Here is a 15,079-nt window from a genome sequence, read left to right on the forward strand (position 1 = left end):
CCTCAAAGCTACACAGATAGGTACCCCAATCTCCTGCTTCCTCCTACACCCCAATCCACTCTGCACCCTACTCCCTCAGAATGCTCTTGGGCAACCCCAGCCTGCACACTGAACCCCTCAATTTTGGTCCCACCCCAGAGCCTGGGGAGGGACAAAATCTAGCCCTGGACCCCCAGAAGAGGTAATTCACCCCTGTAGGTAAGACCTGAGCCTCGCTGAAGTGAGGTGATTATCTCCCCTGTTTTTTCCCCTGCTTCTCATTTGGGGGCCCCATCTGAGAGTTTTCCCCCTTTTCGCTGAGGGGTCAGGGTTTTTTTTTTCTTTTCACTCGTGTGTGGGCCCCTGACTGATTTTTCTGTGAATCGGTGGCTCCCAACCTGAAAACGTTCTCCATTACTCTTTGAGAACCACTGAAATAGATGAATGTCCTATTCTAAAATGTAGACTCTCCTTTCTTCAAACTGAGAGGATACCAAATTTCCCTTTTTCAAGGTACAGTAAACTTTCGATAATACAGCACCTTTAGGACCCAGGGGGTGCCAGATTATCAGGTATGCCGGACTGTCGGAAGGGGGGGCTATGAGAGGGTCTGGGGGGGGAGATGCCACCCCAGAACCCTCATAGCCCCCCCTTCCGATAGTCCAGCTCTGCCCCAGGCGTCCCTGATTCAGCTGCTGCTGGTCAGTTTCAGCAGCGGCTGAATCGGGGAAGCCGGGCAAAGAGCAGCTCCAATTGTCCGGCAGCCAGAGCACTTCCGGGTTCCTGATGGTGCTGGACCATCAGGAGTGCCGAAGCATTGGATGCCGGACCAATGGAGTTTTACTGTAGTAAAGCACTTTGAATAACTTCCAAACTCAACTTTTGAGATATGGTGTATAAATACTTGCTTTAATACATAAGCCCATTTCAACATCATTAAACCTTTGTTTAACCTAGTCTCACAAATCCCTCCAGTCTTTGCAGTAGCAACACTTGCTGCATAGCCAAGATATGAAATGCATTACAAACAACACCATTGTTACTTGTTTCCCTAGAAGACTGAAGGACTTCAGCTCTGTTTGTCCCAAGCCTTATAATCCAACTAATTACACAGAATGCTACAATTACAAGAACAGACTCATATTATTTTATCTATATAAATGATAATGTCCAAGAGCTTTGTGTGTTTCCTTTGCAATTAATTCAGTGCTATCTAGTTTCACAAAATATAAACCAAGAGAGATGTGAACTGTCATTTTTAAAGGGACTTCAGAAGACAACTTTCCATTGACACAAGGCCCTTTAGACCAGCATCAGAAGGAAATCCTAGTGATGATCCTGATCCTCTTCCAGCACATCGACAGGCTCTTGGAGAAAGGCTTTACCCTCGTGTGCAAGCAATGCAACCAGTAAGACCATCTTTGCAGTACGCTTAAGTCTGTTGTTGTTGCTATGGGTATCTTTCATTTAAAATGTCTTTTCTTTATCCTTTGCTTGTGAAATTCATGACCAATTAAAATAGTTGAATTTTATAAGGGTGTTTTTTTTGGATCTCTCATGACTTTCTCTAGTTTGTGTTTCTATAACTTGACATTTGACTCACTGAATTCATTTTAAATCTTGGATGTGTTAAGATATGAAGACTCTCATATAATCCTATTTGAGAGTGCATGCACTGAAGGAATGATGGAATAATAAGATCTTGAACTCTTATTTCCAGGCATTTGCAAGCAAAATCACAGGTATGCTATTGGAGTTGTCCCCTGCTCAGCTGCTTCTGTTACTAGCAAGCGAAGATTCTCTTAGAGCAAGAGTTGATGAGGCTATGGAACTCATTATTGCACATGGAAGGTAAAGGATTAAATAAGGATTTAGATTAAAAGGAAGGCTGCCTTGTGATTAAGGCAGCGATCTAGGACCTAGCAGATCTTGGTTCAGTTCCTTGCTCTATCAGAGATGTCCTGTTTGCCTTGGGCAAGTCACCTAATATTAGTACCTTCACTTTCCCATTTGGAAAATGAAATAGTACTTCCTTTTCCCCAGATTATCTACCGTGTCTCTTTAGAGTGTAAATTCTTTGAGGCAAGGGCTGTTTTTTACATTGTGTATTTACAGTACCTAGCACAATGAAGCCATTGTCTATGTTAGATATCTAGGATCCACTACAATATTAATAATATGATATTTTTCTTTGTGTTTTGCTTTAAATCCAAATTGGCAAGAAACTGCACATTGCAATTTGCTTTTAGTTTGTTACAGTGACTTTTAGTGTTCCTTCTATCTGTCAGGAGAGATTGATCAAGGAAAGTTAGCTGTATAAATGCATAATTAATTACTGGCAGTCTTGTTCCTTTCAAATTTGTCTCTACTAAATTCTGTTTTCAGAATCATCTCTAGTTGTATTTTTTATTGAAATGTAAAAAATAAAACTTTCTAATTCCAGTACAGAATGTGTCTTACAATTGATATCAGTAAATTAAAACTTGGCTTGCCTGTTTTCCTCTTGCCCCTCCAGGGAAAATGGAGCTGACAGTATCCTGGATCTGGGGTTGCTGGATTCCTCAGAAAAGGTACAGGTAAGGGATCTGTTCTGCACTGGACTCACATGTGAACTGGAAGATAATTAAAATCCAATTAAATTGTCTTGCCATAGAAAGTTGTATGAATTTAAAATAAATGTAATGGGACAACCTTTAAGTGACTTGGCAATTTGCCTTAGTTTTTTCCTCTTATCTCACATAAAATGAAGGGTTTTTTTTCTGATTGCTAAAGAAATCTTTTCTAATTTTTTAAAAAAATAACGAAGTAACTGCTCAATTACCAAATGATACCAGTCTTTTGAAATGGGAAGACTCAAAAATCTTTGAGTCCAGTAGTGAACAGATTTCAGTATCAAAGATTAGCAGAAATCAGGATAAAAGTCTCAGAGGGGTAGCCGTGTTAGTCTGTAACTAAAAAAAAACTTAAAAAACAACAATGATCCTGTACCACCGTAGAGACTAACAAAAATATACAAATAGCATCACAAATGTTTGAGGGCACAACCCACTTCTTCAGATGACAAAGAAGCAGGGCTCACCGAACCGCGGCGAGCCCCGCTCGTCAGCCACGCCCCGCTCGCCAGCGCAGATCACCCGAACCCAGCTCTTCCGGGTTACAATCTACTCGCCACAGGCGAGTAGATTGTATTATTTGTCGAGCCCTGCAAATAAGAATTTTTTTAGAAATTAGGACTGATGTTTGATTTTTAACCAGGATTCTAAATTAGCTTCTTAATCTTTTGTACTAGGAAAATAGAAAGCGACATGGTTCCAGTCGCAGTGTGGTAGACATGGAATTAGATGATACAGATGATGGTGATGATAATGCACCTCTATTCTACCAACCTGGGAAACGAGGTTTTTATACACCAAGGCCTGGCAAAAACACAGAGGCGAGGTTGAATTGTTTTAGAAACATTGGCAGGTACAGTATTAATTTACTTTGCTAGCCTTGTGTTCTTTTGGCATTTCAGGTATTTTGATAGAGGTTGAACTTCTCTAGTTTGGCACGCTGGTCGGGCAACTTCTGTGATCCAGCATGATTTTAGTTAACAGGATGTCCACTTCTCATGAGTGTGGCCAGTTTTCCCCCAGTACCATAAAGTTTATTTACAGCCACCAGTCCTGGTTTTCAGTGCTCTATGCTGCCGTTGTTCAGTTCTAATTCACCCATAAATGCCTTATAAGAGTCCAATAAGCAATGGAAGTGTTGGTAATGCTAATAGACAACATTGATCTCTTATGGTTCAGCAAATTCTCTGGTTAGGCACCGGTCAGATCCCAAGGGTGCTAACCTTGACAGGTACTAGTACCACTTAATGTACACCTGAGTCTGTCTGAATCAGAGAGAGGAAGGGGAAAATAGCATCAGATAAATTGCACCATTGGTGTGTCAGGTTCCAAGACTTATGATCTCTGAGGAGGTAAACATGTTCTGTCAAAGTTAACTATTTTGTGGATTTATTGAGCTAAAACTTATATCTCTGTGTTTTTGCTTTCTCTGTCCCATTTTTACTTTGCAAGTATGTCAGAGAATCAGGACCTTAAAGTGCCCCAGTACCATCCACATTATGTCTAACTTGGACATGCACGGCCCGCAGAATAGACAATAGCGTTTGGTTTTGATATCTATGTCCAGATACCACCATAGGCTCTTAAGTCCAAAAGTGTGACTCCCTTGAAAGCATTCCTGATTTTTTTTTCCCGCCCTCCCCCCACAAATCTTAGTCTAGACCAGGGATAAATTAAATTATAGGAGATTGCCTATCTCCTGGAACTGGAAGGGACCTTGAAAGTTATCGAGTCCAGTCCCCTGCCTTCATAGCAGGACCAAGTACCATCCCTGACAAATTTTTGCCCCAAATACCTAAATGGCCTCCACAAGGATTGAACTCACAATCCTGGGTTTAGCAGGCCAATGCTCAAACCACTGAGCTATTCCTTGCCCCAGCAACCTTTTCAAACCAAACTACATCAAAATTCATCACAAACCTCACTATGTTCACTTCAAATGCAAGGTCCTCTTCTTTGACTTCTTCTTTCTGACATAAATACATTATAGTGTGCATATTAAAGCACTACACTGCATACACAATTCTCCCTCTGTGGAGTGCATGAAAGAAGACTGAAATGACAGACAAAATTACTAAATTCTAACACACTACTTAAAAGGAGCTTACTACAGTATTGATGATGGCAGAAAAATAACTTACAGTTGATGTAAAATCCTGTTTAATTGGTTAACCAGTGCGGGCCAGAGGCCTGTGCTTCCCCTTTTCCTCCCCCTGCCATGGGGAGGAGCTACTTCAGCCTGGCTGCTTTGGGTTCCTTCCGGGGGGCCCAAGTACTGCAGCAGCCCTCTGCCCAAGTACCAATTAACCGTTACCCAATAAGCATAATCCATTAAGGGTGGTGCTCCTAATATCCCTAGTTAGGATGAAGTCCTTCAATTAAATTTCCTATAGTAAAGGTGACCTTTGAGTTTTGACTATATTATGGAGCCTGGGGTTGTCTTCCTATCACATTGCTTTAGCTCTGCTGAAAATGTATCTGACTGAAGATTAATTTTGACATTTCATTCTACCACACTTTTCCTTAGTGGGATCATGTGCTTCAGAATAAGGCTTGTGACCAGTATTTGTTCTCTTGAATAATTTAGACTCATAATCTTCATGTGCTTCAGTGCACCTGCCTGTGAAATAGGTGGTCATGAGAAGAACGAGTGGGATTGCTCTGATGAGGCTTTTTTCAGCATGATTTTGTGGAAGTCTCTAGGCTTATGCCTGAAAATGAATGACACCCTTAAAATCCACTCACTTCTTGATTGTTTTCACTTGCATGCAGCAGATTCTCCTGATTCCAGAAGATCCATGTCTAAGTGTTTCTCTGACTGCATTTTGCATTGTAACAACTTGCTGAATGCATAGTAGCTTCAAGGCTCATTCAGTCACTGATATTTATTTAGACACTCTGACTCATATATGAAATATAATTGCACAGACTGCAGGTGGCTGTTAAAAGGCTGGTAAACTGATTTTTTACAGAAACAATTTCAGTGGTCCTGTGTGTGGTGGTGGTGGTTGTTAAGTTTTGGGAACCCTCTTTTATTTTTATCCCTGTTTTTGCTGAGTCTTCCACGAAACAGGTTTCTTTCTTTTCTACTGACTGTATTTTTATATTCCTGCATTGTTACTTTTTAAATTTTCTTTCTTAGAAATATCTATGGAGATTTTTAGTCTCCAAGAACAAGTTCTGTTGCAGCAGGTATTTTTGAGGAAGTGATCCTTCTTTACCCATGACTGTTTTTGAGGAAACATAGCTGATTTAAAATATATATATTTTTAACCAAGGTTCCAAGAAAAACTGTCCAGAGGGGATAAGGTACTGCATGCACCATTTCAAAAACAGTAATTCTATTTGCAGATGTTGTCTTTGGGAAGTTTCAAACACGAGGTTTATACTTGGAAGCTAGCTTCAACCTGATTTCCAGAATTAATTTGTTTTTCTTGTTGAAATGTTCAGGACACTTTTTTGAATCCCACTGCTGTTTTAACAATTTCCTTTTGTGCTTTTCTAACAATACTCTTTCTGTTCTCAGAATTTTAGGGTTGTGCTTGCTTCAGAATGAACTATGTCCCATCACGTTAAACAGACATGTTATCAAAGTTCTTCTGGGCAGAAAAGTAAGTTGATTGCAGAAATCTAAATTGCCTTTAATTTTTTTTACAAAATATATGTTTTGATGTTAATAATGTGCTTGTTTGACAAGACTAAATTTAATTAAAACAGTTGTGATTTTTTTTTTGGTCTTGCAGTTAAACTGAGTTTGTCCAGTTGATATCAAGGAATTGACTGAGAAGGAGGGTTTCCAATGACATAATATACCATCTATAAAAAAAGGGTGGGTGAGGGGGAGGGAACAGAATTGATTTTTTTTTCTCCTGAACTTGATAAACCAGTGTGGTAGCTTAGTTCTTTTCTGCTTTTACTATGTTACAATTACAAAATCAGATTTCAAATTCTGCTTCATGTGTAGACATAATTTAAATGCAGTACAGCAATTGCCTATGTTTTAACTGTTTTAAGGCATGACCACATTTTAGTCAATATACCTTTAAATATGGTGTATGGTGCAACCAATTAAAAGATTTCCATTATTCCTGGCTTTCATTTTGTTTTTAAAAAAAGCCATCAGAGTGAGTCTTTGCAACCCCTTTCCAAAGGGCCATTCTCCTTGCTCAGCCATCTGAGGAAAGCATTAACTGTTAGGGCTCCGTCAAGTTGACCACAGAGGAGTGGGCAACACAGGAAAATACAAAGCACCAAATTCCCTCTGTCTGAGTTTGGGGCACCACAAAGTAGTATGTTAAATGGAAAGAAAGAAAAATAACCAGGGTTCCCTGCCTGCCCAGTAATCAATGGAGCAAAGGCCCCTGGAATGTGCCAAGAATCTGCTGAAAAGATCTGCTTGTAGATGGTGATGAGGGCAATTACTGGGCACAAATAAGTTCTCCATCTAAAGCAATGTGCAGCTGCTGGGAAGAAGCTTCCTTTCGAAGGTGCAGATGTAAGGAGTGTGGTGACAGGAAAAGGATTAGTGACTAGGGTTGCCAAGTGTCCGGTATGGAACCAGACAGACCGATATTTGTACCTTGCTTCTGGTAAAAAAATTCAGAAAATACTGTTTTTCCTGAGGCCTGGCTCAGGCGCCTGATGGAAGGCTGCTTGGGACAATATGCTGAGGTGGAAGAAGCAACTGCATTTCGGCCCTGGTCCTCTCCCCTTCCCTTCGATCTCTCCCCGCCCCTCCGCCCCCCGGCCTTTTTGTTGTTGTTGTTCTTAACAGAATTTTTTCTCTGCAGTTTTTTTTGGGGGGGGGTCATAATTTTTGGTGAAACCATCTGGCAACCCTATTAGTGACATGTGAGACCCTATTTTCAAATCCTGCTGAAAAATCAACCAAGGTCTGTTCTGACCCAAGCTGATTGCAAGAGTTCAGTTCCTAGATCTTGTCGTTATTCATAATGTGGGCAAATAATTTAGAACTTTCTCTGTGTGTTACTAGTGCACTTGAATGTGGTATGTTCTTGCACCTCAAAAAATAAGGATATGAGTGGAAATTCCTTAATTTTTTTTTTTACCATTCTTTACAAGTGTTTGAGTGCCTCATGATATGGCATTTATGCGAATGTATATATTGTATTAGTTTTAGATCTCATTGGATATCTTTATAAAAACAATGCTACATTTCAAACATCTACCATATTTTAGGTGAACTGGCATGACTTCGCTTTTTTTGATCCGGTTATGTATGAGAGCTTGCGACAACTTATCCTCGCCTCCCAGAGCACAGATGCTGATGCTGTTTTTGCAGCAATGGATTTAGCATTTGCAATAGACCTGTGCAAGGAGGAGGGTGGAGGACAGGTAGGTAGAAGCTGAACTTTACAGTTTAATGTTACTTGTCCATAGCCTGTCAACCCCACCTTGCCACCAACAGTAGATTTAGGGTGAGATCTTCTAAACTATGTATGTGTTCAGGCCCACAAGGCCCATTGAAAAACTCTGTGGGATCTGTTCTTGACTCACTGATGTGTTTTTGAAGATCCCACCCCTAATATTTATGGGCTTTTAAATATAAGATAAATGAGAAATCAGCAGAACAAGATTCTGTCTCATCATATAAATTGACTTTAAACAGTCAACCAGTAATCTATTGAAAACTTGTTTTAAGAGCGAAAAAGCTACACAACACCACAACATATTTACAGTATACAGTAATAGTAATGATATTCCTGTTTTGACTGTTCCTTTTTTCTCCTTTAAATATTAATTTTTAAATTCTCTCTTTTTGCTCCTTCATCAAAGGTTGAACTCATCTCCAATGGTGTAAATATACCAGTCACCCCTCAGAATGTTTATGAATATGTGCGGAAATATGCAGAACACAGAATGTTAGTAGTAGCAGAACAACCTCTACATGTAAGTGCTTTTCACATGTAAGATTCCATTCCAAGTTGTCCAACTTCTGAAGGGAATTAATATTCATTTATTTTTACCCAGCTGCTAAATCAATTACGTGGAGACCGTGATTACCCTAAAAACTCATTTTAATAGATAGGATATAAATTCAAAGGAAGAATTAAAGTTAGCGCAGTGACTAGTTAAATTTCAGTATTTAAATATAGATTAAAATATTTAATATCTTGAGTTTACATAACATGTATACTGTGAAAATGTAGTGCAATTTACATTTTTATCTTCAAAGACATATATAGATTTTGCAAAATTCTCCATTTTTCTAGGGGGGTGTGGGGTGGGGGTGTGTGTGTGTGTGTGTGTTTTTGTTTTTTTTTGTCAGACCAGATTTATTTAACCTTTTAGCTCAGAGATTTACAAGCCAACTCTAAAAACAGCATAAAGTCCCTGGAGCATCTGACTGCCTTATGCTCACTCTGCACAAGCTCAGTATGGCTAATGGTAGCAAAATTTTTGTTCTTACTGTTGTTCATTTTTAACAAGAAATGAGACCAGCATCTGTCAAAAATTATACTAAAAGTAAATCTTGGTCTTGTTTTTGGAAGCCTGGTTTGAAATAAGATTAGATATAAGAATATTTGCTTTCTAATCATTGATTCAGAGAGTGGTGTTTAGGGCCATTTACTGGACTGCTAAACTGTTATCAACCATGGTAAGCCATGGGATATTAGACTTCGAAATGATATTGTCCTTATTGTCACTTGCCTCACCACCTTTCCCAAATTGCAGTTCTGACCTGATTTATTGGCTAGTATCTCCTGAATACTCTCACTTTTAAAGACATAAGAATGACTATAATAGGTTAGACCAGTTGATCATTTAGCCATTTTCCAATAGTGGCTTGTGCCAGATGCTTCAAAGGGAGTAAACACAAGGGATTGAGTGATCCATGCCCTGTTGTACAGTCCCAGCTTCTAGCAATCAGAAGTTCACGGACACCTGGAATATGGGGGTTGCAACCCTGACCATCTTGATGTATTCTCCATGAACTTATCTAATTCTTTATTGAACTAGGGATGTTAGTGAGTAGTCGATTACCCAATAAGCTTATTGGATAGTCGAGTAGTCGACTGGAGTATTCAACTACTCCCCCTCCCCTTGCTGCCTGTGTGTGTGAGGCAGCAAGGGAGGGGAAGGAGGGAGAGTTGGCTTAAAAGGCAGCAGTGAGGGAGATAGGGGAGGCTGCTCCGGCATAGGAATGTAAGTGACTAGTTGACTAGTGACTCAACTAGTGACTTCCCCCCCACTTGCTGCCTCTATCATAGAGAGGCAGCAAGGAGGTGGGGGGGGGGGCGCAGGAGCCTGTGCTGGGGGGAGCTGGCTTAAAAGCTAGTTTCCACAAGCACCATCTCCATAGGGGGCAAGGGAGTCAAAGGTGTAATGAGGACCAGGAGCAGAATCAGCTGATTCCTGGCTTGTGCAAGGTGCCCTCCCTCTCCCTCTCTGCACTTGTGCTTTTCAAATGTATTAAGAGCCGCCACATTTAAAAGGCTAAAGTGCAGCCGCTGGGGGCGGGGGGAGACCGACCCAGTGCGAGCTAGGAATCAGCTGTTCTGGCTGGCATCTGGTCCTCCCAGCTGCACTTTAGCCTTTTAGCAGCTGTTAATACATTTAAAAGGCAGACCTGCAGCAGGGAAATTCTATCAATTAGTCAGTTAGCTGATTAAATGCCATTTACTATCCCTACTCTGGCAGCAGCCCCAATCCCAGGATTGGCTGCTCTAGCAGCAGCTTCTGTTTGCGGTGACCATGGGCTGCTGCCAGAGCAGCCCCTGCCCACAGCCAGCTGGGGTGCTGCTGGGTTGGTCCCGCAGCTCCGCGGGGCAGCACTACGGGACCAACCCAGCAGCACCCCAGCTGCTCTGCCTCCGGCTTCTCTGATTCAGCTGCTGGTCAGTTTCAGCAGCGGCTGAATCGGGGAAGCCGGGCGCAGAGCAGCTCCAATTGTCCGGCAGCCAGAGCACTTCTGGGTTCCTGATGGTGCCAGACCATCAGGAGTGCCGGAGCATTGGATATGGAGTTTTACTGTAGTTAAATGAGGTGGTATGCGTTGGGGGGGGAAAAGATGGCCTAATGCTTTCTGCCATTTTGAAAGTTGAGTTCCAAGATTTTTAATGATACAGCTACAGCATTAATTTCTAGGTCTAATGATTCTGAAAGTGGCAGATTTTTAAAGCAGTGTCAGCATTCAAGGAAGTGGGAGTTTGGGATAGATAGAGGGCAGCAAGGTAATAAATAGTTGTGAATATATTGTAATTGACTAGAGCACAGAAAAAAATGGCTATATGGAAAAGTTCAGATTTCAGTGAGAAAGCATACACTTGTTACTTTGCAAGTTCCAGACCAGAGGCCCATATAGTCTTTCATTCACAAAGACGTTTTTACCTTTTGAGATTGAACATGGAAGAGGTGAATGGCCAAGAAAATTAACTCTGATATGTGGGGTATGAACTTCCTTCTATATAACTTCTCAGAAATGCATGTAAAGGGTAGCAAAGGTGGTTAAGTATAAAATGAATCTTGTGTCTCTTTCAGGCAATGAGGAAAGGTCTGCTGGATGTGCTTCCAAAGAATTCATTAGAAGACTTGACTGCAGAAGATTTTAGGCTTTTGGTAAATGGCTGTGGTGAAGTAAATGTGCAAATGCTGATCAGCTTTACTTCTTTCAATGATGAGTCAGGTATGAAATACATAGTCTGTTTTGAAAATGAGCTGTACAGCTCAAATTTTAGCATTAGTCATCTATGGATAAATGGATATCCATGTTCATGGATATCAAGGATAACTTTAAGATGTTCATGAATATTAAATATAACTTATTCAACTTTTTCTAAACTTAAAATTAGCTCTGTTTAAAGGGTGATGCATACCAGTTCCAGTAAACTGGTGAGGGCTAGAGCAGGCCCCCCCCCCCCCACACACACACCCTTTTATCAGTTAACCAGTTAAATGACATTTAATCAGTTGATTAAATGAAATTTTTCATCCCTACTCTGTTCATTCACCTTAATGAATGGCTCTAAATATAATATGTTAAAAGGATTTGTACCCTATTTGCCACTTTTAAGAATTTTTTACCTCAAAATAGAAGAGTACACAACTCTTTTTTTGGGGGGGGGAGGTATAACCTCCGTATCACTATATAAATAATCCCTCAGCGTGCAAAGGAGCTGCGCTATTTTTCTTGCCAAATTCTGGCCTTACTATACATTTAGTTCTAAGATTGATGTAGTCTGATATTTTAAAAGCAACGTTTTATTGGCCTGTTAAAAACTTAGCTAGTTAGTAAATTGTAAGTTGTTTTTATACCAGTTTGCTTAGATCTAGCTCTTACATTAAAAAGTGTTTCCATTAGTATTTGACATGGAGTTGTCCTTATTCCTAGTACAGGTTGGGTGTCCCTGGTCTGGCACAATTGGAACCTGATTGGTCCCAGACAAGGGAGTTTGCTAGACTGTGCGGGGCGGTACCTGCCTTCCTGCTGGGTTTCTCTTCCCAGCTGCTAGCAACCTCTGCTGCTGGGGCTTTCTAGTTTAGCAACATCCGTATACAGATTTTATTGGGAGGCATATTGAAACTACATATTTTATTTGCTGACATGTATAAAACATGTTCTATAAATATTCATTGCCTAATATATTTAATTTATTTACTCTGTTTCATACAGGAGAAAATGCTGAGAAGCTTTTGCAGTTCAAGCGTTGGTTTTGGTCCATAGTTGAGAAGATGAGTATGACAGAAAGACAAGATCTAGTAAGTTGACCTTCCACTGTAAAAAGTTGTTTGACTGCTTTTAAAAAATCGGTATTGCTTTTCAGTTTCTCTTTTGTTTGTTTTATGAAAGTTTTCTATGCTGTTAGTGCATTAGGCTTTCAACTCAGGAGACTGGGACTGAAACATAGCTTTGTTCACAAGAAAATTAATATTGGTGTATCCTTGTCCATATCTCAGAACTTTCAAGCACATTTGCAGTCCCTGTTTCAGAGGTTTCAAACTGAATAACCGATGGACAGAAGATCAGGTTTGAATTGCATTATTTGAGGTTGAGTGAACTAGGGATGTAAGCGACTAGTCAACTAGCCGATAAGCATGAGCTTATCGGCTAGTCAACTAGTGATGCAACTAGTCACTTCCCCCTACTTGCTGCCTCTATCAGAGAGAGACAGCGGGGGGGGGGGGGGGGGGGGCGGCGTCTTAAAAGCTGTTTTCCCCCAGCACCATCTCTGTGGGGGACAGGGGAGGTAGAGGCACAGCGGAAAATGGTACAAGTGGGGACTGAAGCAGTCTCCACTTGTGCAGCTTCTGCTGCAGTTCTGCTTTTGAAATGTATGAAAGCCCCACCGAGCTCGTGTACATTTCAATGTCTGAGGTGCCTCAGGGAGCACAGGACTCTTGCTACAGTTCATAGGCAGAGGCGTCCTTATAGACCAATTGAATAGTTGATGGAAATCCTATTGACTATTCGAATAGTTAATTAATCTAAATTTAACATCCTATTGTGAACTAACCAAAAAAGAAAACAGACTGGTGTAAAAAAAGGAAAATCTAGAGCAGATTGGTTTAGGCAAAGCGCTCAGGGTACAATGCGGTATTCACTTAGCTCTGCAAGAGAATATTTCACACTTCTAATACTTCTATAGTGAACTCTTGGTACTGTAATTTCCATTGCTAGCTTTTAATGCACTTGGTATCAGTGCTGTATTTTATAGCAGTTTGATGTAAAATGCAAATTATATACAAATGTTTCCGATACACAGACATTCTCCTCTTCTCAAAAAGATGGACACTCATCTTCCTGCACCAAGATGTGGTCAATATCATTTAGAGAGTGTTGCTGCTTTTGATAAGTTGGTTAAGGTATATGTGATATTATATATTTGTAGTTGAGAGAAGAGAGGAATTGCTTTGGGAGTATAACGTTATCATAATAGTATCCTGCACAAGATCTGAGTCTCTACACTACAAGGAGTGTTTTATGATCAAGCCCCATGACTGCCTTGTGACTTTCCCATTTTACTCATGTCAAAACAAAAATCCAGCATGTGATACCAATGTTTGCACCATGGAGTCAGTTTAAATATTTCTAAAACTGCAAAAGTTACAACCTACTTCCTGTTCTTTCAGGTTTACTTTTGGACATCAAGTCCATCGTTGCCTGCCAGTGAGGAAGGATTCCAGCCCATGCCATCCATCACAATAAGACCACCAGATGACCAACATCTTCCTACAGCAAACACTTGCATTTCTCGCCTTTATGTCCCACTTTATTCCTCTAAACAGATTCTGAAACAGAAATTGTTACTCGCCATTAAGACCAAGAATTTTGGTTTTGTGTAGAATATAAAAAGTGTGTATTGCTGTGTAATATTACTAGCTAAGTTTTGTAGATTTTTCCATTTGTCTATAAAAGTTTATGAAAGTTAATGCTGTCATACCCCTGGTGGTACTTTAATGATTAAATGCAAACATTCCTGTATTAAGTTTGTAATCTACAGGCCCAAGAAGCACTAGCAATGTTTGACTGTAACATTTCGCTAGTCAGTAATTTCTTGGCCTAACCCCAGCCAAAGATGACAGCAGAACAATATAATTTACACTGTGATTTATCTTTTTGCTGAGGGAAAATATGTAAAATGTTCAGAAAATTCACTGCTGCCTTTGTGGAAAGTGTTTCAGCAAAGGTTCTTGTATAGAGGGAGTAGGGAATTTCAAAATAAAAAATTAAGTATGTTCTGTGTTTTATTTTAACTTTTTTTTATGGTGTTTAATTTGTGGTTGGCTGCAGTTGTGTATCATGTATATTGAACTTGTAAAAAGTTCTTGACAGTTCAGACCTAAGAGTTGGAATCATTCACTTTTACTTATGAAAACCACTTTCATTGCAGTTTCTGTTCTGGTTGCATTGAACTCTGGTACATTAGATCCCATCACTAATATTTTGCATGCAATCTGTACCTTGATCAAGGTTTTTCATACATATGATGAGGCCAGTGCACATTATTTCATAGTTCACAATCAACATTTTTGTATTCCTATTTCAATAGGAAGACAGTCAGGAGGTTGTTCCATTTTCAGATCTAACCAGATACTTGTACTGCGGTATCTCAACTGTGTAAACTCAGCCTGGGCACTTTCTGGTAACTGTAAAATGTTTATAAGATCATGATTATTGAAGATACATTTTGGAAAATTTTAATGTTCGTGAGCAGCTTAACTACCTTTTGTATCTAGCCTTTTTTAAGTATCTTGTTACAGTTTTTAATAAAGAAATTGTAGACAAAATACCAATTCATATCGAAGATACAATAGTTTTTATTTATGTAACTGAATATTATAGCTTAACAGCCTACACCAAACACAGTTGTCCATTAAAAATCTCAATTTCTAAGCTAAAAAAGTGATCTGCATTTGCACTATATAATAAAATGGAAACAATTCATCCCACATTTTACAGTTAGCAGAGAATCCTGAATGGAGCAGGCCAGGCAACCCTGTCTCTTCGCTAAAATGCAGGATTTAAT

The 15,079-nt window shown here is 39.9% G+C and overlaps 1 protein-coding gene across 10 annotated transcripts in view; it reads left to right on the plus strand.

Moving 5' to 3' along the window:
• UBR5 (ubiquitin protein ligase E3 component n-recognin 5) overlaps positions 1-14,850 on the plus strand; it is a 170,896-nt gene extending 156,046 nt beyond the window's left edge. For 9 of the 10 annotated variants that reach the window (XM_075920248.1, XM_075920251.1, XM_075920249.1 and 6 more), the window contains 10 exons: positions 1,244-1,388; positions 1,700-1,830; positions 2,495-2,555; positions 3,269-3,444; positions 6,118-6,202; positions 7,791-7,946; positions 8,388-8,501; positions 11,094-11,238; positions 12,226-12,311; positions 13,683-14,850. In XM_075920248.1, coding sequence (XP_075776363.1) covers positions 1,244-1,388; positions 1,700-1,830; positions 2,495-2,555; positions 3,269-3,444; positions 6,118-6,202; positions 7,791-7,946; positions 8,388-8,501; positions 11,094-11,238; positions 12,226-12,311; positions 13,683-13,895 — 1,312 coding nt within the window. In that variant the 3' untranslated portion in view covers positions 13,896-14,850. The remainder of the gene's footprint in view (positions 1-1,243; positions 1,389-1,699; positions 1,831-2,494; positions 2,556-3,268; positions 3,445-6,117; positions 6,203-7,790; positions 7,947-8,387; positions 8,502-11,093; positions 11,239-12,225; positions 12,312-13,682) is intronic. The other variant, XM_075920252.1, reaches the window with a different exon arrangement.
• The last annotated feature ends 229 nt before the right edge of the window (positions 14,851-15,079 follow it).

The sequence above is a fragment of the Pelodiscus sinensis genome, chromosome 2 (genome assembly GCF_049634645.1).
Source record: "Pelodiscus sinensis isolate JC-2024 chromosome 2, ASM4963464v1, whole genome shotgun sequence".
In the NCBI taxonomy this organism is placed as follows: Eukaryota; Metazoa; Chordata; order Testudines; family Trionychidae; genus Pelodiscus; species Pelodiscus sinensis.